This window comes from Ursus americanus, chromosome 36, assembly GCF_024610735.1.
Source record: "Ursus americanus isolate L20-20 chromosome 36, mUrsAme1.1.p, whole genome shotgun sequence".
NCBI lineage: Eukaryota > Metazoa > Chordata > Mammalia > Carnivora > Ursidae > Ursus > Ursus americanus.
Genome location: NC_142162.1, coordinates 25,317,700 through 25,345,161, shown reverse-complemented (window position 1 = coordinate 25,345,161; position 27,462 = coordinate 25,317,700). Strand labels below are relative to the sequence as shown.

Below are 27,462 nucleotides of genomic sequence, written 5' to 3'. Positions count from 1 at the left end.
TCTCTTCACTAAAGACGTTGTATTACACTCTTTTTACCAAAGATCATTCACGTATCTCACCTGAAAGAGATGATACTTTCCGTATCAAAATATTCCGTTTCCGAGTCAGAAGATTTTTCTGTCCTATCAGCTTGTCTGCCTGATCTGTTAGTCCCTGAATTTCGCTGAATGCCTAAGATTAAAAAATTAATATCATGTAAATTGATTTGCTCTTTCCTAAAAACAGGTAAGGCCTACACAATTTCTTCAATGAAAAAATTTTAATCTAATACTTTAGAAAACTTTATAGTACCATTTAAAACAATTGTTAATGCTTCAGAAATTGTTTTTTGTTAAACTGTAGGAGGTGTTCTGGCTTTTATTTCTAAGGAACGTGATTATTTCCAAATAGCATCTCTCAGTGTTTCACAGGTGCTTCTACTACTACAAGGAGATACAAAACATTTTACTCTGCTTAGATTTTAATATTCAACTTTAAAATCACCTCCTAGTCTAAGTAAAATCTGGTTGAAATAACTATGTTCTAAACAGATATGAATGCTTGCCTTGTACTCCTCCAACTTCTACTTAAAAGCAACTTAAATGAAACTACCTTAGATATTTCAGATTTCCTTTTAAAATGACTGGAAACTCTTAAAAACTATGTTAAAATATAAATTTATGTGGGCCACCTGGGTGGCTCAGTCGGTTGATTAAGTGTCTGCCTTCAGCTCAAGTCATGATCCCAGGGTCCTGGGATCGAGCCCAACATTAGGCTCCTTGCTCAGCAGGGAGCCTGCTTCTCTCTCTCCCTGCTGCTCTGCCTGCCTGTGCCCTCTCTCTCACACACACAAATAAATAAAATGTTTTAAAAAATCAAACATTAAAAAAAATACACACATATATATAAATGTTGTGCTTTTCACTGTGGTAAACTATTCTGGGGCGCCTGAGTGGCGTAATCAGTTAAGCATCCGACTCTTGGTTTCAGGTCAGGTTGTGATCTCAGGGTCATGAGATCAAGCCCAGTGTCAGACTCAGAGTTCAGCGCAGAGTCTGCTTAAGACTCTCTCTCCCTCTCCCTCTGCCCCTCCTCCCCACTGCTTGCTCTTGCTCTCTCTCTCAAATAAATACATCTAAAAATAAAAAATAAATAAAATGACTGGCAACTGTCAAAACTATGTTAAAATATCACTTCTGTTGTGCTTTTCACTGTGGTAAACTATCCTACGTGCTGTGGAGAACACTAACGTAAAGAGATTGTGGTAAATAGAGCTACCCAGAATTTCTGACTTACTGAAGTGAAGATAGTTTGGTTGGTTAAGAACTTGACTTTAAATGACAAACTACTCGGACTCAACATGAGGGCTTTTCCCCTTTAAGAGATTTATTGGGTGTTCACTAGTCCACATTCAAATGTTAAATACAAGCTCTGCCTCAATCTCCCTCTTAGGGTGATGATTCTCTTTCTCACATATCTCTAGAAGATTCTCTTAGTCAAATTCTCATTTGTGGGTCATTTATAGAGAACACTTACCCTAGTGAGAATGAGACTTTTGGAAACCTTGGAAGAATGAAGCAATCCCAATGTGATCTTCAATTTCTCAAAGAGATCCCTCATTTCACCACGGCGCCGACGCTCATTGGCAGTGTGTGTCCGGCGATAATAAGCAAAAGCTTCTGCTTCTTTCTGCAGTTTTTCACTCCAGTAATCAGGCTTCAGTTTTAGAGGAATTGGTGGAGCCTATCCAAACAAAAGATTGCCACCTAATTATCTTTCATTTGGACCTGCGCTCTTCCTCCATTTCAAATGGCACTGTTCCATACTAGATATCTACTGTTTTCTGTCTGGACTATTTTAACGACCTCTTGATATTGGTCATCTTACTATCAGTCTACCCTTCCTCCAAATCTAGTAAGCAGTGTAAATCACTTCCCAGCTCAAATTCCAGTGGTTCTCAAATGAGGAAGAATTTGAAGAGGGAAATCTAAAAACAGCTTATCCATATAATTATTAAAACTTGTTTTCATGACATAATCACATGAAAAATTTCAAATAATCTTAATTGATGGAAAACAGGTTTAAAATTTTTTTCTTAAATGCTTTAAGACCTTTTACAATTTGGTAAAGGATCAACTGCCTCTCTTCCTAAATCATCATTCCCTCCAACCATTTCAAAGTGCTAGAAGTTTCCAAAACGCACTACGTAATCTCACACCACCCTGCCATTACAAACTGTTACCTGAACCCATCCCTCCTAACCAATCCTCCAAAACTTAACATTTAAGCCAAACTTTGCATTTTTTCAGGAAAGTCTTTCTTGACCCTCAGTATGCCTTAGGCTTCTTTCTCTTATTCTCTTTCACTTTTAAAAATTACTTTAAAAACAAATAATAATAATAGATGCACATAGAGTTTTAAATATAAATACTTGGAAGAGCTTATGATGAAAACCAACTGTACCCTACACGTGTACCTGGATCCTTAAAAAACACCACTTTCTGATTCTTTTAGAGGCTTCTTCTGGTTCTTAAGTCAGTTAAAAACAGAAATATAAGCTTATTCTTTTCCATTTTCAAAGCTATCGACGTCCTGCTATGCAGAAGATTTAGCTCACACCACTCTAACATCTCACATTCTTCCTAATATAGACATGTCATTACTTTTAATTCTTCTATTGATCCCTATGCAACCTGAATATAATTCTGTATCAATTTCTCATTTCACCAACACAGTATCTCTTTGTAAAATGAGGATATCAGCACTCGTATCCTTCATTTCTTCTTCCCTCTTTCACTACCCAATTTGTCATTTGTACTTACACATTTTTCAAGACTGCAAGTGAAGTCTTCCACACTTTGTATTCAAATTATGAAAGCTTGAAAAAAATCATTAACAGTGGCTACCTTAAATTAAGACAATGTGAATACTACTCATACAAAGTGAGTTATAATTATATTCCCTGTCTTCTATACTTTCTTGGTATTGTGTTTTTCCTCCTCTGGTGTCTCTTTTTTTTTTTTGGGGGGGACACTGTTGGCCTTTACCATAACCCTGATAGTACCCCGAAACTCTTATATAAAATCATTGTCTATCTAAAGTCAAACTCATTGTGCATTAGTATAGTATGGGAAAATAAAAGATATACGATGGAAAATTAACATCAAGTTTAATTATAGGAAGACACTACAAATGATGTGCATGTTAATAATTCAGATACAAAACAGTGGCTTGTATATATAAGCTATTGTGAAAATTCTTACATCTGAAAAATGTTTTAAGATGAATGAAAAAATACAGTGATATATGCAAAGTGATTATAATCATGTAAGTAATGTACCACCCAAAACCAGAACAAAACCAATCACCCAGTGGTTTTTTAAATGGCTTGAATACAACTCTCTACCGCAACCTGACCTCCATCACTGTTTTTATCACTTAAATTAAAAAGACAGAATAATAAGTGGAAAATGGTTTAAACAACCAAACTCTCTTCCATGCTTGGGCTATAGATAAGGAAAAAAAAAAAAAAAAAAACCAACCCTTGCTTCATTATGGTGACATCACACATTGAAATACATCAAGAAAATCAAAGAGGGCTCATAATTTAATGGCTCCTTGAATTGCCAGCCATCATTCAGAGAATAATTAATTTTTTAGGTCACTGAAAATCATGAGCCTAGACAAAGAACGCTAGCCTTTTTTCACATCACACAGAGTACAGGATTAGTTTTCAAATAAGCACATCAATTTCCACAACTCTATACCCATTTTAATTCTTCTAAAATATTCTATTTACTAGTAGAGTTAAAAGGGCAAAAACACATTTTAATAGTATAGTTTCATTAAGAAAAAAAACTAATTATAGTAATTCACTGGCAAAAGTAGCCCTGAAAAATGTCATAGCTAAGATAGCGAATGTTATTTTAAACCCTAATGACAAATGTTATCAATTTCATTAAATGAGTAACGGCCATTAAATATATTGTAAATACCTTTCGACTCCTTTCAGCAGGTTTTTCATCTGCAGAAATATGGGTACGGCACCTAGGTAAAGACAATATTTTCCAATGTCTTACTGAAATTCAATAACCCAAGACCTATTTCACAGCTACACTAAACAAAACCATCCCAAACTGTTTAAAAGTATAACCAGCTTCTTTTTGCCAAGGTCTGATATGTGGCAATACAATTTATTTCAACAGTATGCTTTTTTTCTCTAAGTATTCAAATAGTCCCCAAAACTTCAAATTACTTTTTCAATCACGAAATATTTTATATATACAAAACTGTCCAAACAAAATATATAACGAACATCTAGGTGCCTATCACCCAGCTTGAGAAATAAAACAGCTCAAATATACAGGAAATCTTTTTTTTTTTCCACTTCAAATTTTTATTTAAATTCTATTTAGTTAACATACCGTGCAGTATTGGTTTCAGGAGTAGAATTCAGTGATTCATCACTCACATACAACACCCAGTACTCATAATATCAAATGCTCTCGTTAATACCCATCACCCATCTAGCCCATCCCCCACCCACCTCCCTCCATAACTACCACCACCAAACCCCGTATGTTCTCTAAGAGTCTCTTATGGTTTCCCTCTCTTTCCTTTTCTCCCCCTCCCATATGTTCATCTGTTCATCTTAAATCCCACATGAGTGAAATCATATGGTATTTGTCTTTGACTGACTTGTTTCACTTAGCATAATACACCCTAGCTCCATCCATGTGGTTGTAAATGGCAAGATTTCATTCTTTCTGACGGCTGAGGAATATTCCATCATGTGTGGAATACCACCACATACCACATTTTCTTTGCATTCATCAAAAAAATACAGGAGATCGGGTGCAGCCCACCAATCACATTTCCTTCCTCTGTTCCTTCCCGCAGGTGAACACTCTCAAAACGAGGGTTGTTGTTGTTGTTGTTTTTTTAAGATTTATTTACTTATTTATTTATTTAAATTTTTATTTATAAAGAGAGGGGGGAGAGAGCACGCACGAGGGGATGGGCAGAGGGAGAGAGATGATCTCAAGCAGCCTCACCGCTGAGCGTAGAGCCGGATGTGGGGCTCGATCTCAATACCCTGAGTTCATGACCTGAGCCAAAATCAAGACTTAGAGGCTTAACCGACTGAGCCACCTGGGTGCCCCCCAAAATGAGTTTTTACCATGCATATCTTTGAAGTTTTACTAGGAATGTATGTATCCCTAAATAAAAAATATTACGTAGCACTTTAAACACTATACATGATAGGGTATCCTTTTCATCTGATTTCACTCAACATTATATCTGAGTTATTGATGGACACAGTTCTAGTTCAATGATTTTATTTTTTTAAAGATTTTATTTATTTGACAGAGAAAGAGGTAGTGAGAGAGGGAACACAAGCAGGATGAGTAGGAGAGGGAGAAGCAGGCTTTCTCCTGAGCAGGGAGCCTGATGTGGGGCTCGATCCCAAACCGCTGGGATTATGACCTGAGCCAAAGGCAGATGCTTAACGACTGAGCCACCCAAGCACCCCTAGTTCAATCATTTTAAATGCTATATAGTGTTTCAAAGTGTGAAATTTCCAAAATTTATTTTTCAGAATTCCAGTAATTATTTAGGTTGTTCCCAAAGTTTCGCAATGGCAAACAATGCTGCAATGTATAGTCCCATACATGGCCCCTTGTACATATGTGTGAACTTTTCCAGGGTATATATACCTAGGAGTGGAATTGCTGGGTGGGAGAAAGGTGTGGAAGCCAACTTCAGTCATATCACATTACTCTCCAAAGTAGTTTCAACAATTTACCCTCCCACTTGCAGTATATTCCCACTGCTCCACAACTAGACACAACAGTACTAACAGAAATCACAACTTTTGGGGGCGCCTGGGTGGCACAGCGGTTAAGCGTCTGCCTTCGGCTCAGGGCGTGATCCCAGCGTTCTGGGATCGAGCCCCACATCAGGCTCCTCTGCTATGAGCCTGCTTCTTCCTCTCCCACTCCCCCTGCTTGTGTTCCCTCTCTCGCTGGCTGTCTCTATCTCTGTCAAATAAATAAATAAAAAATCTTAAAAAAAAAAAAAAAGAAATCACAACTTTTGCCAATCTTATGGATGTGAATTAATGAAGTCACTGTGGTTTAATTTGTATATCCCTAAATACTTGTGAGGTTAAACAAATTTATGTGTGTTTACTAGCCGTTCAGCTTTCCTCTTCTGTAAACTGCCTGTGATATCCATTACATACTTATCTACCCCATCACCTTTTTCTTACTGACTTCAAGAATTATTTTATATCCCTGATACTAATCCTTTGTCAAACATGTACTTCAAATATTTTCCTTATGAGTTTGCCTTTTCAGTTTTCATGGTGTAATGAGAGAAATTTTTAAATGTTTAACAATCTGTTCCTTTACAATTGGTGCTCTTTGTGTGTTGGTTATTCTTGGCCCTTTACTTATTCTAGTCCATTAAGATGGTATCTTTCCATTTATTGAAATGATCTTCAATGTCATACAGTATAACATTTTATAAAAGTTTCACACAGCTTTTGTTAATAATCCCAAACATGGTTTTTCTTCTGTTACTATTCTATTATTATAAATGGTATTTCTTGTTTGTTGCTACTGTTCAGAAAAATCAACTTTAGTATATATAATCAACATATCCAGCTATACTGCTACCTTAAGTCTAATATTTTTACAAGATTTAAACTCTTTCAACCTTAACCAAAAGGCAGCTAAGTAGCCTCCAAACAGCTTTGGAATGAAGAAAATTATTAGACCTATATCCCCATCCTGAGACTTTCTCACCCTCATCGGGGATGAAGAATTACTCTTTCTCAACACACTGCTGTTTTAACATGGTGGTTAACGAGATAACAAGAAAAGCACAACATCTGGCACAAAATAAGGACTGCTATCTTTTTTCCATCTTTCTCTCACACCCCAATCCATAATCAATACAAGGCTTACTAACACAGAAAATGGAATCAATCTTCCTGAAGAAGTCATCATACTCTATTTTCATATCATCTGAAAACATAAAAATTTCCCAACTGTATCTCACCTGTTCAACCCGTAAAGTAACCAAATTTAAAATTTAATGCCTAGTCTTCAAAGATAAAGGAAATAACTTCTGTTAAGTACTCCACTTGTGTCAGTTACCCTAGTCACATACATTATCTTATACAACACTTCAAATTGGGGGCATTTTCCTCATTACACAGGTGAAGAATCTAATACTCAGATTATAAGACTTGCCCAAGGTTAAACAGCTACAAACAAAACTAGTATTTTATTTTATTTTATTTTTTTTAAAGATTTTATTTATTTATTCGACAGAGATAGAGACAGCCAGCGAGAGAGGGAACACAAGCAGGGGGAGTGGGAGAGGAAGAAGCAGGCTCATAGCGGAGGAGCCTGATGTGGGGCTCGATCCCATAACGCCGGAATCACGCCCTGAGCCGAAGGCAGACGCTTAACCGCTGTGCCACCCAGGCGCCCCCAAAACTAGTATTTTAATACCCATGTGTCAGGCTCCAAAAGCATAGGTTATTCACATTCACACATGGTCTTCTAGCAATAACCAAGGCAAGTTAATTACCTCTGAATTCCAGCTCCCTCTTCATCTACTAATCAGAAAAAAACTAGAGGAATAAAGAAACCAGGTCAGTTATCCAAAGTTCCTAAACAGAACATTTAATTTTGTTTATGGTCACAAAACAACAATAACAAAAAACAAAAATCCAAAGACAAATTTAGACTTACGGCTGTTTGAAAGTCTGTGTCTGGGCAGCTGTGGTCTCCATGTGGGCAACATTAATTTCCTCAGAGAGCTCTTCCACAGTCTCAATGTCCACCTGTTCCTCATCATCCTCAATGTATTCTACACAGTTATTCTGAAATAAAGCAGTCCAACAGTAAATAAACTATTGGGAAGCAAACACACCTAAACTTTTCAACCAAATGCTCCCTTTATAAAACCAACCAGGGCCAAACATTGATTTTATACCATGAATACTGATGATCCTAAACTTGTTCATCATAAGGAGGAATTAGTTATGAAGACAACATATGGTTAGAGCTAACAACCAAGCAAGCACTACATTAAAAATCATAGATACATACTCAACAGACATCACTAGACTTAACAGAGTCCCCAGAGGGCTATATATGCTTCACTGTTATTTCTAGTGGACAAAATTCAGGTGCAAATACATGAAAGCTTCATAAATCTTAAGATTAAATAGCAGTAAAGAAAGATTTGGTAAATGGGTAGAGGGAAAGGAGAAAAATTTAGGTTTTATTTTAAGAGTGCTTCATGGCTAAACCTTTATCTCACACCCACAAAAACACACTCAAGGCAGATACGAAAATAGAATATAGCCCAGAGTCAGTCTTCTAAGCCTCTTAATCCCACACAAGGAGAGCTTCTGAAAACTTACAGGTATCAAAAAAGCCCAAGCTTACTGTACTTGCTTTACTGTACATTAAAAAGAATAATAAAGTTGGGCCGCCCGCGTGGCTTAGTTGGTTGAGCGACCAACTCTTGATTTCAGCTCAGGTCATGATCTCAAAGTTGTGAGATCAAGCCCCCATTGGGTTCCACACTCAGTGTGGAGTCTGGTTGTCCCCCTCCCCCTGCTCCTCCTCTACTCATACACATGCATGCGCACTCACTAACACATAAAATCTTAAAAAAAAAGTCATTCAGTGAGCATTTATTGAGCATCTATCATGGGAACTCACTGTGCATAACAGTAGAATATACAAGTTATGGAATATGTAGATATATTTAAGTCCACCTTTAAAAGCAGTATTTACTATGCCAGAAACTAAACTGGGAATGTTATCTGTTTATAATAATACTATACCTGAGAGGCACAACTTAAAATGAAGCATCCCAATCACCTGATTAATTCTATTTAAACCTGATGGAAAAATTACTTACCCCCATGAATTATAGGTTCCATAAGGCTGACAGACACTAAATGCAAGCCACCAATTATGGTCCCCAATTTAAACACAATTTAAACAATGTCTATTAAACAATGTGATCAATATATATTAACTCTAGGAAGCTAATCAACACAGTCCTGACAGAATTTAGAGTCTGAATTATAATGTAGGTAGATGCTTTATGGTATTTAAACCGAAGAATGTCTGCCTACAGCATGGCTTTAACTGCAGGCTTTAAAATAATATCCAATAAACTTCACAATGGAAGATTTAAATTAAAGAGGCTACTCACCACTTTCCTTACACTATTCCAGTTTAACACTAATTACATGCACAAATATATCATACGTGTCTGACAGGTACAGAAATACGATGCAGAATTTAGTTTTAGAGATCATTTAATATAATGCCCGTACTTTTAAAAAGTACCTTGTATGTAAGATTCCCTAATAGGAAATCCAAGCAATGTCACCCCTGATTAAGACACTTTAAAGCTTCCGTTAAGTCAGTTCTACTGACAGCAATAGTTTTCACTGGTTTTAAAGTTGGACTGTCTCTGGTCTGATGCTTACCCAGGCTGACTTACAATGGGAGATTCCACAAAAAGCACAAGAAGACCTGCAATCTAACTCTTTAAACTCAATGAATTCAGATTCTTCAGCTACCCACAGGTATCTGTCCTCAAAAAAGATGAGGCTACAGACAGAATATAAGGCAAATGTACACTGTATCATCTAATCGTAGAGCTAGATCCTCATTTTACAATGAAGACTACTGAGGTACAGAAATAACCAACAGGAACATTAGAATATTTAAACATTTTAGAGTTTAAAAATACTAACCTTTCTGTTATATTTTATCTGCATAAAGCAGTTAGGCATTAACAGAGAAGGACCAGATAACACAGAGACTGAATCTCATGGAAGTGAGAGTCTAAAACAACCAACTACGTGACAATCACCACAGAGGGCCGTATTATCTGCTCCTAGGAAGGGGAACACGGTTTAGATTTGAGGGCACCCTACAGGAAGCTGGCCACAATCTCCTTGTTTTATATCAAACCCCACTGTCAGGTGCCAGCAAACCACAGCCTGCCACTGTTTCCGTAAACGAAAGTTTTACTGGAACACAGGCACACTCTTTCATTTACTATTGTTTATGGCTGCTTTCACGCTGTAACAGCAACTGAGCAGTTGCAACAGCAAGCCATCCAGCCTGCAAAGTCTAAAATGGTAACAATCCAGCCCTTTACAGAAAAAGTTTGTCCAACTCCTGCCCTGTATCTGTTTCTCACTTAGATAGGGTTACAACCTTAACAGGAAGTCTACAAAGACGGCTTCCGAAAAAGTTTTTCTAAAAATTATAAAGGTCATATTACAAAGGAAGATGACCAAAGTTTAGAACATAAACTCTAGGAACTATTTAATTTTAGGAAACAATTTAAAAGCAACTGAGGGCAAGAGTAATAAAATATTAAATCGTATTTTCTGTTTTTCTCCAAAAAGAGAAACATCTCTCTAAATGTAAGCAGTAAATTCTCCTCTAGTACCAAGGTCACCCATCCCGTTTTTTATATATCTACCAGATACACTATCATCACTTCACACAGAAAATGTCCAAAAAAAAAGGAAAAAAAGAAAAAAAAAAAAACACCCACAAAAACTGAGAACAAATGGGAGCAGGAGTTTCAGGATTTTTTTTAAACCTAACTTGAAAGGAACTCTCAAGCATCGACCACCCAAAGGCATAAGCCAGCCGTTCCATAATAGCAGGCAAATCTCAAAGAACAATATAAGCTCAATAAATGTTACCTGACTGACATAGCCTAAAAAGTACAAAGTCATTTAATTATGACCTAAACCTAGGCATCCAAATCAATGTATCAGGTCTTAGTGATCTTCTGGAAAAGCTACTGTCTCTAACAAATCATTTTAAATTCTTGAGGTTTCAGTCACAACAAAAATGGGCTCACCACCTTTTCTACATCATCAACCTCCTCACTCTGGTAGTCAGAAACAACATCCACAATCTCATCAATAGAATCATCGGTTTTCTCATTCTCATCTTCCTCATCCTCCTCTTCCAAATCCAAAACAGTCAAGTCAGCACTGCTTCGCCCACCCTTCTTCTCTTGCTTTGGTTGTATCTGTTCTCCTGACAGCAGTAAGTGACCTTGAAAATGTCCTTCCCCTCTGCTCCCTTTTGCAGCTCTCCTCGGAACAATGGAGAAAGCTGTAGGACTAGAAATCCTACTCCAAGAATCACATTCAGTTTTTAAAACTCTGACGTTTTCAGCAGTTCCACTTTTTCCAAGTAGATCAGAGATGCTTTGTTCTTGTTGAAACACATCAGAATTTTCCTGACAGGTCTTTATTTCTTTATTTAACTGCTCATCTGCCTCTTTCTTGCATTCTTGTGAAGTTCCAACACATTTCTGGGTCAGAGGACCCTTCAGGTGTTTTCTCCATCTCTCCCTAATACTGTCCTTCTCCAGAGAGTCTCCACATCCCTTCTCCTTGGCCTCTGGCTGTGGAATAGATGGCTGCTCCACAACTTTGCTCCCTGATAATTCGAGTTTACTTTCTGCCTTAGAGATGACTGGAAATTCATTTGATTTTTCCTCTGGATTTTCTAATCCTTTCTGCTGTTCCACTTTCACATCACCAAGCTTCTTAAGCTGTATACTACTTACACTTTGGACTGTCACATTGCTGGCTTTTTTGGAAATGGTCTTAACTTCTAGAACAGTCAGTTTTTCTTTGGAACTGTTATGATTTCTAATCCCGTACTCTTCTTCATCAACATCTTTACAGTCTTCACCTATGTGTGACCCAGTGATGTAAGAGTGTTGAGAAGGTTTAACAGTTACAGGACCCTCTTCTGTAAGCGATTCTTCATCTAAGTGATCACCCCCATCTCCCAAGGAATCATGCAGGATTTCTTCCGAGGCAGCAGCCCCTGAGTTCTGCTTTATTGCATTAGCCTCGGAATCTACAGGTTCTCCTTCTGACTGCAGGGCTTTCTTAGTATCCTGCTCTCTTTTTAAAAAGCTTGTTTCATCTTTCTGGTCTGAACTCTGAGACTCTCTCTTCATCTGAAGAGAAGCAACATGTTGAAGAATGGAACTGGGAACAGGTTTTTGTCCAGGGAGCTGCAACAAAGCAAAACTACCAGACTGGAGAGGAATAAGACTGGCTGTACCAACAGGCTGCCCTCCTGAACTATAGGTTATTTTGGTTTCAGAGCCCGCTTTACTTGCAAAGCTTTGTGGTTCAGGAGGGGAAATCCTCAGGGTCAATGTACCAGACTGAGACACAAAACTAGGCCCAGAAGAAAGCAATGACGGTGCCTGAGTGATAACATTCACTGTTGGAGAAGACCCAACAGCCTGAATTACAGGACTCATAACAGAGAAAGCAGAGGACGAAGCAGAAGATGGTGGAGTCTCTGAAGGTTTAGAAGGAGTGGGTAACCGGATCCCCATCACAGAGCCTGTAAGAAAAAAAAAAATTTTTTTTAAATTAACACTGCCCATATGAAGATTTCCAAAGTATGCTTTTCTCTTTGGATAGGTTAACTCTAAGAGACTAAGAAATCCTGGTGTATTAACATGCTATATGGCAAGATGATTCAACAAAAGAAAATCCCATCGGAAAGATCTCCAATGCTATACCTGGGTTCCGAAACATAACAGGCTGTAAGTTGGGCTGGGTATTAGAGCCTCGAAGCTGATGCAAAGGGAGGAGCTGAACAATTTGCCCGTTAGGATGCCTGAATAGATTCATTCCACTTGGGCTCCTAACAGGCTGCAAGACCATCCGATGCCCCTGAAGTTGTGTGTTTGGGACAGGTCTAAGAGTAGGAGAACCTTGCTGCACTGGAATCAGCAACAATCGAGGTCCAGTACGTTTCACTGTGTTAGGAGAGACCTGGGGAGTAGCCACTGGAATCTGAGGGGCATTTTCTGAAAAACAGGAAATGGAAACATAGTATCAGAATTTCCCTTTAATGTATGTAGGAAAAAATTATTACGACACAGGACCTGACCACAAATAATCTACAAATAATTTCTAATTTGAATTACACAGTTGGTGAAATCCTGTACCTCTATCATACATTACTTAACAGTCCTCTGGCTGAGAACAATTTACTTAAAACCTAATTAGCAAGACAGTGTAGGACTTTACATTCAGAATGGTTAAAAAAAAAGAAAGAAAGAAAGCATCAATTGTCAAGAGGTGCATTTAAAGAGATAATGCTTCTGCCTAATGAAAAACATGGCAGGCCTCTAAATCTGGATTCTCATTAAAGTTAAACAGAATATTCATGATAAAATTCTCTTCTTCAACCTTATATTTCAGGTTGTTAACACTTACTAGAATTATGACTTCATTTCACAGGTCATACTCAAGATAAAGTCAAGGACTAAAAATCACGAGGCATAAAAAAACTCCTTGACTTCTAAGATTCACTGACAAATAACCTAAAGCATAAAGATCTGTGGAAAGTATTTTTCAGAAGGGAAAAAAAAAAAAATACATACCCCCAAAAAATGGAATGAAATTAAGAGACATCAAAGAAGCAGGGAAATAAAGCCTGGTTAGGAAGAGGCAAAAGATAGTTTTAAAACAAACAGAAAAAGCAAAAATTTAATGCAGAAGATGTGAATTTAAAAAAATTTCAAACCATTAATAGTACCTAAAGACCCACTTTAATGTCTGAAAGAGATATTTAGAAATACTAAAGACAGAGAAAAAAATAATGTGAATAATCTACAGATTTTTGGTCATGGGGATAAAAAGGTAGGAATAACGATACCTTTAAGAAGAAATGAAACTAACATTACCATTCAAATTAGTGAACATATTTAACATTATTAATAAATATTTTCATTAGTTTGTCGCTAAATAGAAAAATCAACAAACCAAACAGTTTAACATGTGACACTGTATCAGATAAGCACTCTACCCACAAAACATGAAACTTCTAAAAGGAAATTATGCTCCTAACATTTACATGATAAATTATATATAAGATCCAAAACTACTCCTGAAAATGAAAAACACAAAGACCAAACTGTTCAAAGGGGGGAAAAAAGTGTGCAATTTAAATAAAAAACATTTATCTTACTGAATTAAGGAACACATTAAAGCATTCTTAATTTCCTGAACATTTCTATTCAAAGAACATTTTAGAGAGTGATTCAAACCCAAAGCACTCTAATTCAGAAAATGAAAGCAGCCTTTAATACACACTAAATATGTGATTGTTTATTCACATGTGGGTGAGGGCAAGGGAAAAGAGAAAAAAGAAGGGAAGTTAAATGAAAAAGTCACAGATGTCTAAGTGCCCAAGTTGGGATCCTCTTTATGAACCTAGAACAAAATTACACACACTTAGAAGTTATCAGAGCTCCATTTTAAAAAGAACAGGTAAGAAAAATCTGTTAACATTAATATTTCCTCATGTGGTATTACAGAAGATATTTTTAGATGGTATATGGATATAGAATATCACCATATCACATTGTCAGAAAGTAATTTTTTTCAATTTTAATCTTCTGATTATATACAAAAGAAAATACCAGTCTTTGATATTACATCAGCATTTTCTAGCTTTCTTCATTAACAGAGTGCAAGCCACATGTTAACATATGATAGCTAGTTAGACTGTTACTTCTTTTTATTATGGTTTCCAGTGTATTTATTTATGGAGTGAACCTTTGTTATGGCAAGTAATGTTGGTTTCCAGTTACAGTAAAATTGCTCCTTTTAAAAATACATTTAAGCAAACAAAGGAGTTGATTTAAATTAAAATAATAAGTCTAAAGTACCAATGAGAATCAGAGCAAAATAACTGAACGTATATTCTAAGTGACTGAAACCTGAGAAACCGCGAACTACAAAAAGCTAAACTACTTTATAATTTCATGACAGAATTTTAAAAAAGGTTGGAATCCATATCATTTAGAAAATCTCAGTTAAAATATGACAAGATATAAACCTTGAGATTCAATAGGAAATCAAAATGGCTTCATCAGCAATCTCACTTCTGAAACTGCATATTAAACTAACCATTTTTTTATATGTTTCTATATGGGGAGAAGCAGAAGACAACAAAATTAATACCGCGATTCATTTATTCTCTGAAAAGACCTTCAACTCCCAAATCACTTAATTCCTAAAATACTGACAGAGATTTGGACCATGTCACTAAGTCGCAAAGATATCTGGTAGGAAAAATACCAATAACCAAGACAGAATTATTGTTGGCTATTTATTTTCCCTTAAATCCTGTGAAGTCTCTCACTCTTTTACACAGTATTTCTCTTTAAGTACATTTGGAGAACCATTTATTTTAGCTGGTTGAATCAGGACATAAAAATTACCAAAGTGCAGGATATTCCTATTTCAAATTCACTTAACCTAAGCCAACAAAAGAAAAACTTTAACTGAAAAGTTCATAAACATACAGATTCCTAAACAAATATATGCCTCCTTATTTCTATCTCAATCAGTTCCTACAAAATAATAAATAGAAAAAGAATGTCAGCAGTATATAGGAGTAGGGCTGATTCACAAATGATTTTTACTAGGGTAAAAAGGACCTAGAATTTTAATCTTCAACAGGGAGAGAGAGAAAGCCCTTAGCCCGCCTGTAGCATGGCAGAAGCCCTCTGGCTCCTTTTTAATTAAAAAGCAGCACACACAGGGACGCCTGGGTGGCTCAATCCGTTAAGCGTCTGCCTTCCACTCAGGTCATAATCCCATAATCCCAGGTTCTGGGATCGAGCCCCACATCAGGCTTCCTGCTCAGCCAGGAGCCTGCTTCTCCCTCTGCCTGCCGCACACCCCTGCTTGGGTGCATGCACATGTGCGCACGTGCTCTCTCTCTGGCAAATGAATAAATAAAATCTTTTAAAAAAGTAAAATAAAAAGAAGCACACACAGCCCCCACCGCCCCACCCCCGCCAAAAAGGAACACCTACATTTGGGTTCCCTCCTCAGAGATATGCAACCCTAGCTCTCTGCACACAGCAGTGCACTTCGTCCTGTGCCTACCTTGATGGCTGCTCTACTGGCTCAGAACTCCACTCACACATACATTATTTCAGATTCAGCTAGTATTTCCATTATAATGTTTTTGAGTATTTTTAATCTCCTCAGAAATCTCCAGCCCCACACTAAACCATCTGTCAAAGCTGTTCAATTTATCTCCAAAGTACCAGTTACGATTTTTATCAGTGCTCTGGTTACAAAGTTGCAGAGATTTTCAGTGATTTGTCCTAACCCTATATTAACCATGAGGTCTATTATTTTTAGTGTTCAGTTTTGCAGAATGTCAAAGTTTTCAGGAATCCATGTATCATGTAATAACAGAAACCCCTACACTGCTACCCTGATGTATCTGTAATCCTATCAAAACCATAAGTTATATAAACAGCTGTACAGTAGGTAAACCAGCTAGTAACATCTAGGCCTTACCTGGTCTCTGGCTCACTGGTGGACTCCCATCAATTCCCGAGAGTATAATGGGAACAGAGCCCAGAGATGAAGTTGGTGTGGTCACCATGGAGGAAGATGCAGCTGTGGTCACCACGACTATGGAGGTGGAGGCAGTGGAAGCAACAGGAAGAGTTATAGTTGGAGGAGATGCTACCAAAGACTTAGGAAAAGCAACTGAAGCCACAGGGGTAGTTATCCCAGTCGTTTTGATAAGGTTCACAGTGGCTGTAGACTGGGAAGCTGTTACAGGGGTGCTGGTATTAGTTTCAGAAACCTCAACAACCCCTGCAGTGGTGGCACCAGAAGAGTAAGTAGTTTCTTTAGTTCCCACGTCAGAAATAGCAGTCATAGGTGTCACAGCAGTAACATTCTCTAAAAACACTTGAGGGGTGGTAGTAGTGACAGCAGCAGTCACAGGGCTGCACACCTGCACTGGCTCAGAAGAAACCACAGGTGTGACGACCATTACTGGAGAAGGTCTGATACTGAACTTCTGTGGCCCTGTTAGGGGTTGGGGTGTGCTAACTCCAGGTATCTTCTGCTGCAGGGCTCCAACTTTACTCATCACAAACTGTGTGAACACACCACCAGGAGAGGGTCGAGCCGCTGCAAATAAAAATTTGCAGGTCAAAAATCTTCAGTTCTCATATTTTATCCTCTTAGTGATTGTGTTTATCAACATTTATTGTGCACCACTGGGTCAATTTCTTACAGGTACTACCTACCTGCATGGTATGTGCCAATTTCCACCCAAAGAAATGACACACTTCTCCCAACCCAAACCAAACCTTTATAATAATATGAAAGGGATTCAAACTGGGTGTTCCTACTAAGATTCTTTTGACTGTGCAATACAGCTAAATTGCCAGGACACTAAAAAGACAATACAGCAGCACACAACTCATCATCTAAAATAGTGAAGAAAGTAAAGAGATTTTTTCCCCCAACTTTAATTTTAAAACTTGTTTCACCACTTCCTCCTGTCCCAGCACCTCCACCTCTTTATTACCGCTATCCTCTTATGAGACAGTTAAGTTTTACGTATTTCTAAAATGTATAAAGACGCTTTTCAAAAAGAGGGCAGGATAGGACTTAAAATCACCAGTTAAAGCTACTTTGTTTAAAAAGGTAAAATGGGGTGTTTTTAAGGCATACAATGCTTGTCCTCCATCTTCATAAAACTCCAGCATTCAGCCAGATATTTCAATTTCCCATCAGAGGAATATGAATACAGCAATGGACATTTATACTTAATATTCCTAAACAGATCTGAACAAAAAGAAAAATTCAATAAACTGACTATATACACTCTAAATGCTAAAACACAACTGCTTTCAAGAAGGTAAATTTATTACAGACTCTATAGCACTGAAACGTTAACCAAATGAGGTTGTCACTCACAGAACAGAATGAATAGAATAAATCAACACTTCCAAACTTACGTTTTACAAGAGCCTTTTATTCTAAGCCTATACTACAAACTCAACCCTCTTGGATTTGCTAGCTCCCTGTTTTTCGTTAAGTTCAAGGAACATACATATGACTGGTTACAAATATACCAGTGCCCATAAAAGAAATATTAAATTAGGTAAAGTATTTTAAGAATAAGTCTTCCCTTTTCAAAAACAAAATTTTAAATCTAAGTCTTTTCTATATTAATAAAACCAGTCTAAAAGTCTGGAAATAACTATAACTAGATTTCAATTCATCTACTATCATAGATGATCAGGAAGAGTTACCCAAAACAGAAAAAAGTCAGGCAAGACAGACATCAAGAATAAGAATAATGCCAAATTCTACAATTCTCTAATTTTCACAACCTCCATACATGTATTCACTGGCAAGCACCAAGGCACAAGACATTTCTAAAACATATATACAGTCCAACTTACCAATTGGTCTTTTTGCCGGGACAAATGCCTTCAGATTCTTCCCAGGGCGATTTGTTGTAGCGCCAGAGGAGGATGCCGTTTTGCAATTGGATGTTGAAGGCAACAGGGTACGTGGTTTCCTGGATGCAGCCACCTTGGCATTGGATGCTACCTTGGAGATGACAGTACTGAGGGTTGAGAGGTCCAGGACTGAGGGTCGCAACCTGCCTGTGATATAAGCAGCTAGCCTATTGGCTGGATGCAATGCCCCCATCTGTCCCAATAGCAACTTAGCCTGCGGGTAACTCTTACCATTAACCTGAAACAAGTGGCAAAGAGAAATTCTGTAAAGATAAAATTCTCTTGCTAACTTATCTCCCTTGACAGGGGTTTCATTTTTACAAGATTTTAAAAGTCTATTTTTCAGATTTAAAGGGAAAAAGAAATGGACTTTTTCCATTTGCTATAAAATCTGAGTATTAGGTGAAATAAAAAAGCTGCCATCTGATATTCTGAACTAATCTCATCTTCATTTTGGTAGTTTGGAAACAGAGTATCTTAGAAATCCATCATATCTGTAGCTCCTAGGAATGTGAGAGATACAGTCAAATCTAAGGAATCATCCAACGGTTTTGCTTAATAAGCAATTCTGGTTAAACTATTAATCACCAGCAAAAAATTAATAACTATGTTCCACAGACTCTCTCTGACAAGACCAGGAGGCATAATGAAGCCCTCTCAAGGGTCCCTTCAAGCACCCTTCGTATTTGAAAAATATATTGTGAATCTACTTTTAAGTTATAAGGAAGCCATTGTTATAATATCCTAAGGCAAAAGGTCCCCTCAAGTTTTCAGTTTTAACAAATTCAACTTTGAAGATACTGTCATATCTTGGACAAAACTTGAGCTCAAGATAAAGGCTAGGAGAAACTCGATTATAACTTTAGAAACAATCACTGAACCATCAGAAGAAAGTAATCCATAAACGAGGTAAAGATTTTCCTCTACTGCCTGAGTTGACAATACTACTACCCATCTGGGGCAGCATAATTGCTTTTTTAAAAAAGAAAGAAAAACAAAACCTTCCCTAATTTCTTACCCATGTGCTCAAAGTCCTATTCCTGGGTGACTACAGAAGACATCCTTTTCTGTTCCTCCTTTCCATCAGTGAAAAGGGGGAGAGGGTGAAGTGTGGTGGAGAAACTCCTACTCTCTAAATTAATAGGAATTGGTAAAGAGAACAGCTACAGCAAGCCACTCCCTCCTCAAAGACACAAAATTACTCTTTACTACTTAAGTGAAACCATGATTATTCCCAGGTAGATCAGGAATACCTCTTCCTTGAGTTTGATATAAAGAATGTGATCTTTCCATCCTAAAGGGAAGTTTACTATAGTTTTTCGGGGTCTCTGGAGGTCTAGATCAGATACCCCATCTGCTCCTTTGGGACTTGCTCTTAATACTATTCAACAGCCTCCCCAACGCCTACGCTGTAGTGGCCCAAGTGCTTATGCAAATTCATATTTTATGGTGGCTTTCTGAGTCCTAGACAGGAGAGGAGAACACAAATTTCTATACCTGTATTTCAGGGGGGTCAAGTCTCACTAGAAATGAGCTCAGGTAAGTCTCTGTTCTCAAAGTATCAATCAAAAATGAAATAAGAAGAAAACACTGTTCTCATTATTAAGAGTAAGAAATACCAACAGAAGCAATTACATAGCACCGTCAAGAGTAAACTGCAATAAAAAAAATTTTAATTAAGTAGATCAGTCATATTACTAATAGGACAGTCCACAGCCCAGAGAAGTGGTCAAGCTACTGAAGTCAAGTAACCTTAGCAAGAATGTCAGACACGTCCACCCATTTGCTACTCTGACATAAAAGTGCATTTAATATCACTGTACTATAATTACATCTTAATTCAAAACTTCTCCTTCCAAAAGATTTTCTAGATGCCAGCACAATTTTACTAATAAAACCTGCCTGAATTACTAAATAGCAAGGATTTATTTGTACTATGACAATGATTATATTAGCAAAAATCCTACTATGGACCAAATAAAGAAAAAAAATGAACTGTGGCTCAATTTTTTAAAAGTTTTATACATTTGAATAACATCTTACAAAATTAAAATTTTCTCCAAGTTTCCAAACACATACTATCTTACAATCAATTCACCTTGTGTTGTTTTGAAAGCTATTTGCTAATAATAATCCCTAGAACCAGACGGAACTCCTTAGTATTCTTGTTTAGTTGTCAAAGTTTCACTAGAGCCCAAACAAAATTTTAAGAGTAGGAACTTTCTGAGAAGACTAGAAATAAAATCATAAGCTAATATAGGGCTCTACAGTTCTGTCTGTAAATGTGTCAAAAATTCACACATCTAAACTAGGCTTATTACAAAAAAGAGATGGTTTTGTCACCCAGTTCCCAGGAAATGTGAAGACAAATCATATAAGGCCCACTAAGGGCTCTGAAAAATCAAGATGTTACCTAAGTAGAAAAAGGTGCTACATCCAGATTAAAGGTAATTCTCACCTGGATAAGCCCAGATGTGCTTGAACTGGGTTTACGTTTATAGGCCACAAGCTTCCCTGCAGGAGAAAGCCCTGCATAAAAAGGCAGACCTTTGCCTCCATGTAATCTCTCCCTCACTGAATCCAGGGCATCTGTCTGCACAGGAGAGATATCATCCATTTTCCCAGGGGATAATGGACCATCAGGAGTCTCTGATCCAGATTTCTCAGCCATATCATCTTGGTCTTGGCATGATGGCATAGAGATTTTCACACGAGAAGAATAAACAGGAGGGTTCTTCTCACCCCGGCTCTTTCGCTGAGAAGCCAACTCAATGATGAAGCTGCCCACCTTAAGTGACTGTGGCATGTTGCTATTGATGTGCTGGGATAAGATGCTCAAAATCTTGTTCCTATCCTCCTCCCAGTTGCAGTCTGAGATGATTTCTATCAGTTTGGTGGGACCACCTGGTGACCTCTGATGCACATAGGAGGCAGAGGATTCCCCTTCATTGCAGGAAGACTTCCAGCTTTTTTCTGATAAGGAATTGAAAGATATTTCTGCATCACAGCATTTTGCACCGAACGTCAAAATATTTTTATTTTCCCCGGTTTTCAGAAAAGTGATTAACGGCACAGAAAATGAGCAGTTGCCCAGTGTCTGAATCCCATGTACTTTCAGTGGTCATTTAACAATTCACAATTTGGGACTTTTCCATGAAAAAGAAATATTCCAGGGAATCAGACTATAATAGGATGTCCTGCTACCTGGGGTTGCTAATTAAAAGAGAGTCCCACCTTAAGACTGCTCTAAAAAGCCATGACTATCTGCAAACAAAGCAGGACCTACAACCAAGGTTAAGATTTGATAATAGTTTAGTGTTCTGCTATCCATACAGGAAAAGCAAAAAAAAAACACTTGCAAGACGCTTTGTAACATGTGATAGGTAGAGTCAATACTAAAGAACAAGAGAGAGAATACTGTAATTAAAAAGTGTGTTCTACTTCTAGTTTCTACTGCAAATACTTCTGAATTACTTCTGTGACTCTAGATATGACTGCTCCATTTCTATATTACGTGCAGATTATTTAGCTCACCAGGTATCTATATTCATGACAACATGTTAACTGGATGTCTATTTCACTGAACACCGAGATTTCTACAACACAGTCTCCCAACGAACGTGCTAATTACAAGTACGTCAGGATTCAGATGCCCTCAGCCTTCAAGGTTGTGTTCTCAGACAGGTTCTCTCCACCCCAGCAGCCTCCCCCACATACCACAGTATGCTATAGAAACAATACCACTTTTCATGTGTATCAAGCCATTAAAAAAGAGGAGGAGGACACCCCTGGGTGGCTCAGTCAGTTAAGTGTCTGACGATTTCGGCTCAGGTCATGATCTCAGGGTCCTGGGATCAAGCCTCACATTGGGCTCCACACTCAGCTGGGAGTCTGCTTGAGGACTCTCTCTCTCTCCCTTTCCCTCTGGCCCCGCCTCCCCTTACACTCTGTCTCTAAAAAATTAATAAATCTTAAAAAAAGAGAGAGAGAGAATCACTAACCATATCCTAAGCGTCTCTTGCAATAACATGCCATATCAACACGAATGAATTTTATTTCTTAGGAGTGATAAAACAGAACAAATAATAGGAAAAGACTTCTCTATATAGTCTCTATTTTTAGCAGAAGCTAGAAAAGGGGTAGCTAAAAATGTTTTGGTGTGTGTGTGCCCCCCATAATTATTTTAAAATGATTTAAGACTGAATTTTCAAACAGACCTTGCGATTTATCAGAATCATCCTCTAGGTCACAGGTGATTGGTTTCAAGGGCTGCTGCTCAGAATCAGGCTCCTAAAGAAGGGAATAACACAAACACTTCAACACATAATTATTACCAATAGAGACTAGGACATAAACACTGAACCTCTCAAAGAAGGCTGAAACAGCAGAAAGACTTAAGTGTCAACAGCTTCACATCCACATGCACAGCTGCATTACTATCTTATTATATAAGCCTTGGCAAAAATAAGTAGCCTCGCTCTCTAATGTCCTTGACAGTAACTGAGTCACCAAGAAAAAAATTTACACCACACTTTATAGTGTATTGTAGTAAAGAAGGAAAAATATTTGATGTTTAATAGAACAAGCTTCAGTTAATGTGAAAATTCACCAATGCAGATACAAATCCTAATAATTACAGATAAATGATTTAATAAGAACCAGAAATGTTTAAACTTTTAAAAATTACTTCAGGGGCGCCTGGGTGGCTCAGACGTTAAGCGTCTGCCTTTGGCTCAGGGCGTGATCCTGGAGTTCTGGGATTAAGCCCCACGTCAGGCTCTTCCGCTGGGAGCCTGCTTCTTCCTCTCCCACTCCCCCAGCTTGTGCTCCCTCTCTCGCTGGCTGTCTCGCTCTCTCTCTCAAATAAATAAAATCTTTAAAAAGAAAAAAAATAACTTCAGCTTCAGAAAGAACAGTACTTTAAATAACCTTAAGGGACTGTTCTCTAGAACAGGTATGCAAAGAAACAAATTGATACACGCATCACGTAAAATTTCTCTGCCCCACAAGAATTACTCCAAATTATTCTGATAGTAATTTAGATTCTAATACCAGCAACAGAGAAATGGAAGTTAAAAAGACAAATTACACAATATGTAAATCACCTTTACACTACAGTTCTCAGGACTAGACTGACATGAGCCCTGCTGCTGAAATGATGGGGATGGTGATGGTGACGGTTGTCTCTGTTCCTCTTTTTTTCGTTCGTATACTCGAACTCGGGCACAAGTCATCATACTCTCAAAGTACAAGTAGACTGGATCCTTGTCCTCTTCCCGAATCTGTAAGTTTCATAAAACAAAACATTCCATACACTGTGGGAAAAAACATCCTAGACTCCAAAAGGAAAAGAATGTTTAATCTTTATTTCTATTACAACATTTGAAAATTTTAAACGCAAATTTTAGCAAATACAGTTAATATGTGCTAAATCTTGCACAGTGAGAAAGGATCTGGTTCTCTATCAAGAAATCTCAGATCACACCAGAGCAGTGCTTCTCAAATTATCTGCAATGAGGACACATTTCTGAATTACCAGTCCAACACAGACCGATCCTTTTGTAAAATAAGTTTTTAGAAAAACAAAAGACATGTAAAATACAAGCCCAAGTTTTTTATTAGATTTAATACACATAACATTATTCTATCAAGTATCTAAAAAGTTTCTAAATATTTACTCTCATTTTCTGTATTTATTTCATCATAACCTAGTTAACACGTAGTTTTGGATTAGCACCAAGACCACATCGAACAGCACTGCACTAAGGCATCTTTCTTCAAAAAGACTGAAGACTGAAATGGATTTAATAATCAGAGATGCTTAAGCTCTTAACAGAAGCATTAGCTCTTTTACCTATCAATCTTCATAGTCATATACCAACTATTAAATCCTTTACTGTTACTGTATATAAAGAAATCAGCTTTAAAAAGAGGAGTTGCTTCTTAAAACTCTTAATGCTTTCCTACTAACAATATGTATGTACTATGCCTCAATTACTCAATATTCTACACTACAGGAAAAAAGAAGGGTATCTTTAAAAGACTTTTGCTAGTCATGTTTAAAAACAAAAACACAACTTTATTGATCTTCCTGAAGAGAGATTTGGCTATCCTTAAAAATGGTAATTTTCAGTATATTTACTCTACTTTTAATGACATTTCTAAAGTGCCAGCAATTAATCTGATTAAATAAGACAGACACAGACATATTACTTAAAAGCAAAATGATTCACAGAATATAAACCGAAAATTTGGCTGAAATCCATTATCTTTACAAATGCTTTGTAACTTGCAACAGAAGATGAAAATCTGGGCTTACCACAGGATTGGGTTTGGGAGTATAAGCCCGTGCAGGTTTAATTCCAGTGAGCACTTTGCCCTTCACAGTAGTAGGTAAAACTTCTGGCTGAGGCAACAACAATGGCTTCATAGGCTCAATGACAGAAGGTGTTGGAATATAAACTGGCTCTGGATCTACTTCACCTTCTACTTTCACCCATAATGGGTAATGTCGAACAGGCTGTTCAGGCTCTGTTTCACATATAGCTTAACAAAAAGAAGGATAAGATTTTAAATGACTTTGGAAACAAAAGTTCAGAGGCACTGCCAAACAAAATGTGCTCCCTCACAGAAAGCAGTAACTCATTTAAACAATCGAACAGATGCCGCCTAAAAACTCTTTAGCTGCCATCATACACCTTAATTTATTCATTCTATTAACCAAATATTTGTTGAATACCTATTATAAGTCAGACACTGTTTTAGGAACTAGAGGGAACACAGCTATGAATAAAACAAAGTTCTTGCCCTCACAGAGTATTTTATAATCCAGTAGGAGAAAACAAACTTAACATGTAATATCAGGTAATGGTAAGTTCCACATAGTAAAATATAGCAGGGTAAGGGATGAAGAGTTAACAGGAGATGCTATTTATAAAGCATGATCAGAAAAGGCCTTCTCGGGGCGCCTGGGTGGCACAGCGGTTAAGCGTCTGCCTTCGGCTCAGGGCGTGATCCCGGCGTTACGGGATCGAGCCCCACGTCAGGCTCCTCCACTATGAGCCTGCTTCTTCCTCTCCCACTCCCCCTGCTTGTGTTCCCTCTCTCGCTGGCTGTCTCTATCTCTGTCAAATAAATAAATAAAATCTTAAAAAAAAAAAAAAAGAAAAGAAAAGAAAAGGCCTTCTCTGTTAGCCTGAAAAGATAATCATTCTATACTACACTTTTTATTTTACAGATAAACCAAGTATTTATTGAGCCTTACTACGTACCTATTTTAAACACTTAATAAGTTTTCACTCATTTAACTGTCACAATAGCCCTTGAGACATTATTATTCCCATTTTGCAGAAGCTGAGGTTCAGAAGTCCAACAATAAGAGGAAGAACCAGGATCAAACCCCATCAATCTGGCTCCAGAGACACAGCTTTTACTACTGCCCTCTGACAACAAAATGTATTTATTCAAAGACAGCCGTGAGTGCCTGGGTGGCTCAGCTGGTTAAGCATCTGTCTTCCGCCCAGGTCACGATCCCAGGGTCCTGGGATTGAGTCCCACACCAGGCTCCCTGGGGAGTCCGCTTCTCCCTCTTCCTTTTCCCCCTGCTCATGTGCGCTCGCTCTCTCTTTCTCAAATAAAATCTTAAAAAAAAAAAAAAAAAGACAGCCTGAACTCAGCATAGGAGCAAAAATATATCAGTGGAAAAGCAATGAAACCAGAGATGAAATCATTACTATCAAAAAGGTCTACACAAAGTAAAACAGGTATTATTTCATCAAATTAAGTGGAAGATCTAGGTTAAGAGGCAGCTGGCTTTATTCTCTAAGCAAACTGCCCGTTCCCATAAAGAAGACAGCTAAAGAGAAACAAAGACTGTATTTTGCATTTTAATGGTCAGTCCTCAGAGAGGATGTAGCTGGTTCTAAGTCTAAAAACCAAAATCTTTGCCTACAGTCACATAAAATATGACTGAGCATTCATTCATATTTAATTCAAGCATTTAGCTCAATTATCGTAACAAAGCTGAATCAAAATTGCAGCCTGATTTCATAAAGTCTATTTGCTCTGAACATGAAGACTCCACTAAAAAACAACTTTATCTAAAGGGTTCCTAAGGCTAACATTCAGAGCGTAACCACAAAATGTTGAATAAATATGTAAAGACTAAAACAGAGAGGAAAAAATTTTCAGAACTAGAAAGTACTTGACCCAATTATTCTGCTAGTTAGCAGTCTGTGTAGGCAGATACGGTTAGGGATCCCTGGTGTAAAAAAAGACCAGTCATAGCTTTAACTTATGAGAAGTCCTTTTAGGTCCTCGGCCATTTTGTGATCTATGCCCTACCTGCACTACTTGCCCAAGCACACCTCTTGAAGAACTTCTAGGTGTTGGAATTACAAAAAAAATATGCAGTTAAGGATTTTAAGAGAACAGAGAGAATACAAAAACTAACAGTCTCTACCAGACCAGGAATTAGCCTAACCCTATCAGAAACAATAAATCAGTGATAAAATTCCCAGTGCTGTTTCAAAAGTAAACATTGACCTAACACAAACCACACATTCTTGAGTCATTTTTGCAGGATTCAAACCCTTTTGAGCACTCCAGCAGTGGACTAACTGGAACAGAGAACCGATGCCAATCCTTGCTGGCCCTCATGGCTTCCATCAACTAGGACCTGGATTCTGGCAACCAGGATGACTTTTGCCCCAATTCTATACAGAACTCTCCTTTGCCAAGCCCCTTCATGAATATGCATGCAACCTTAGCTTAAAACTTCCACAATTTTGTTGTTTGTGTGGACACTGGTTTAGGATATAGTCCTGGTGTTCTTACTGGTAGCGAGTAAAACCCTTACTCTTTCCCCGTTCTTTGGCTTGGTTGTGTCTTTTGGCTGGACAACCAGCAAGCAGCAAACCCAATTCTGGATAACATCTACTGTCCAACTTTTATAACCTAGTTCATTTACTCACATAATTCACAAAGCCTTCGAACACCCCAGTACTTATATACTTCAATGTTTACTATGGACCAGACTTTGCAGATACAATAATGAACAAGAATGACAA

At 37.7% G+C, this 27,462-nt stretch overlaps 1 protein-coding gene across 14 annotated transcripts in view; it reads right to left on the bottom strand.

The window, feature by feature from the left end:
* MGA (MAX dimerization protein MGA) overlaps positions 1-27,462 on the bottom strand; it is a 167,517-nt gene that overhangs the window by 6,598 nt on the left and 133,457 nt on the right. For 8 of the 14 annotated variants that reach the window (XM_045771185.2, XM_045771176.2, XM_045771201.2 and 5 more), the window contains exons 10-21: positions 24,714-24,940; positions 23,500-23,676; positions 22,612-22,684; positions 20,853-21,367; positions 18,335-18,632; positions 16,422-17,048; positions 12,611-12,901; positions 10,913-12,429; positions 7,747-7,877; positions 3,976-4,027; positions 1,517-1,723; positions 61-172 (exon numbers count right to left, since the gene is read on the bottom strand). In XM_045771185.2, the coding sequence (XP_045627141.2) occupies positions 61-172; positions 1,517-1,723; positions 3,976-4,027; positions 7,747-7,877; positions 10,913-12,429; positions 12,611-12,901; positions 16,422-17,048; positions 18,335-18,632; positions 20,853-21,367; positions 22,612-22,684; positions 23,500-23,676; positions 24,714-24,940 (4,227 nt within the window). The remainder of the gene's footprint in view (positions 1-60; positions 173-1,516; positions 1,724-3,975; positions 4,028-7,746; positions 7,878-10,912; positions 12,430-12,610; positions 12,902-16,421; positions 17,049-18,334; positions 18,633-20,852; positions 21,368-22,611; positions 22,685-23,499; positions 23,677-24,713; positions 24,941-27,462) is intronic. The other 6 variants (XM_045771249.2, XM_045771211.2, XM_045771240.2 and 3 more) reach the window with 6 other exon arrangements.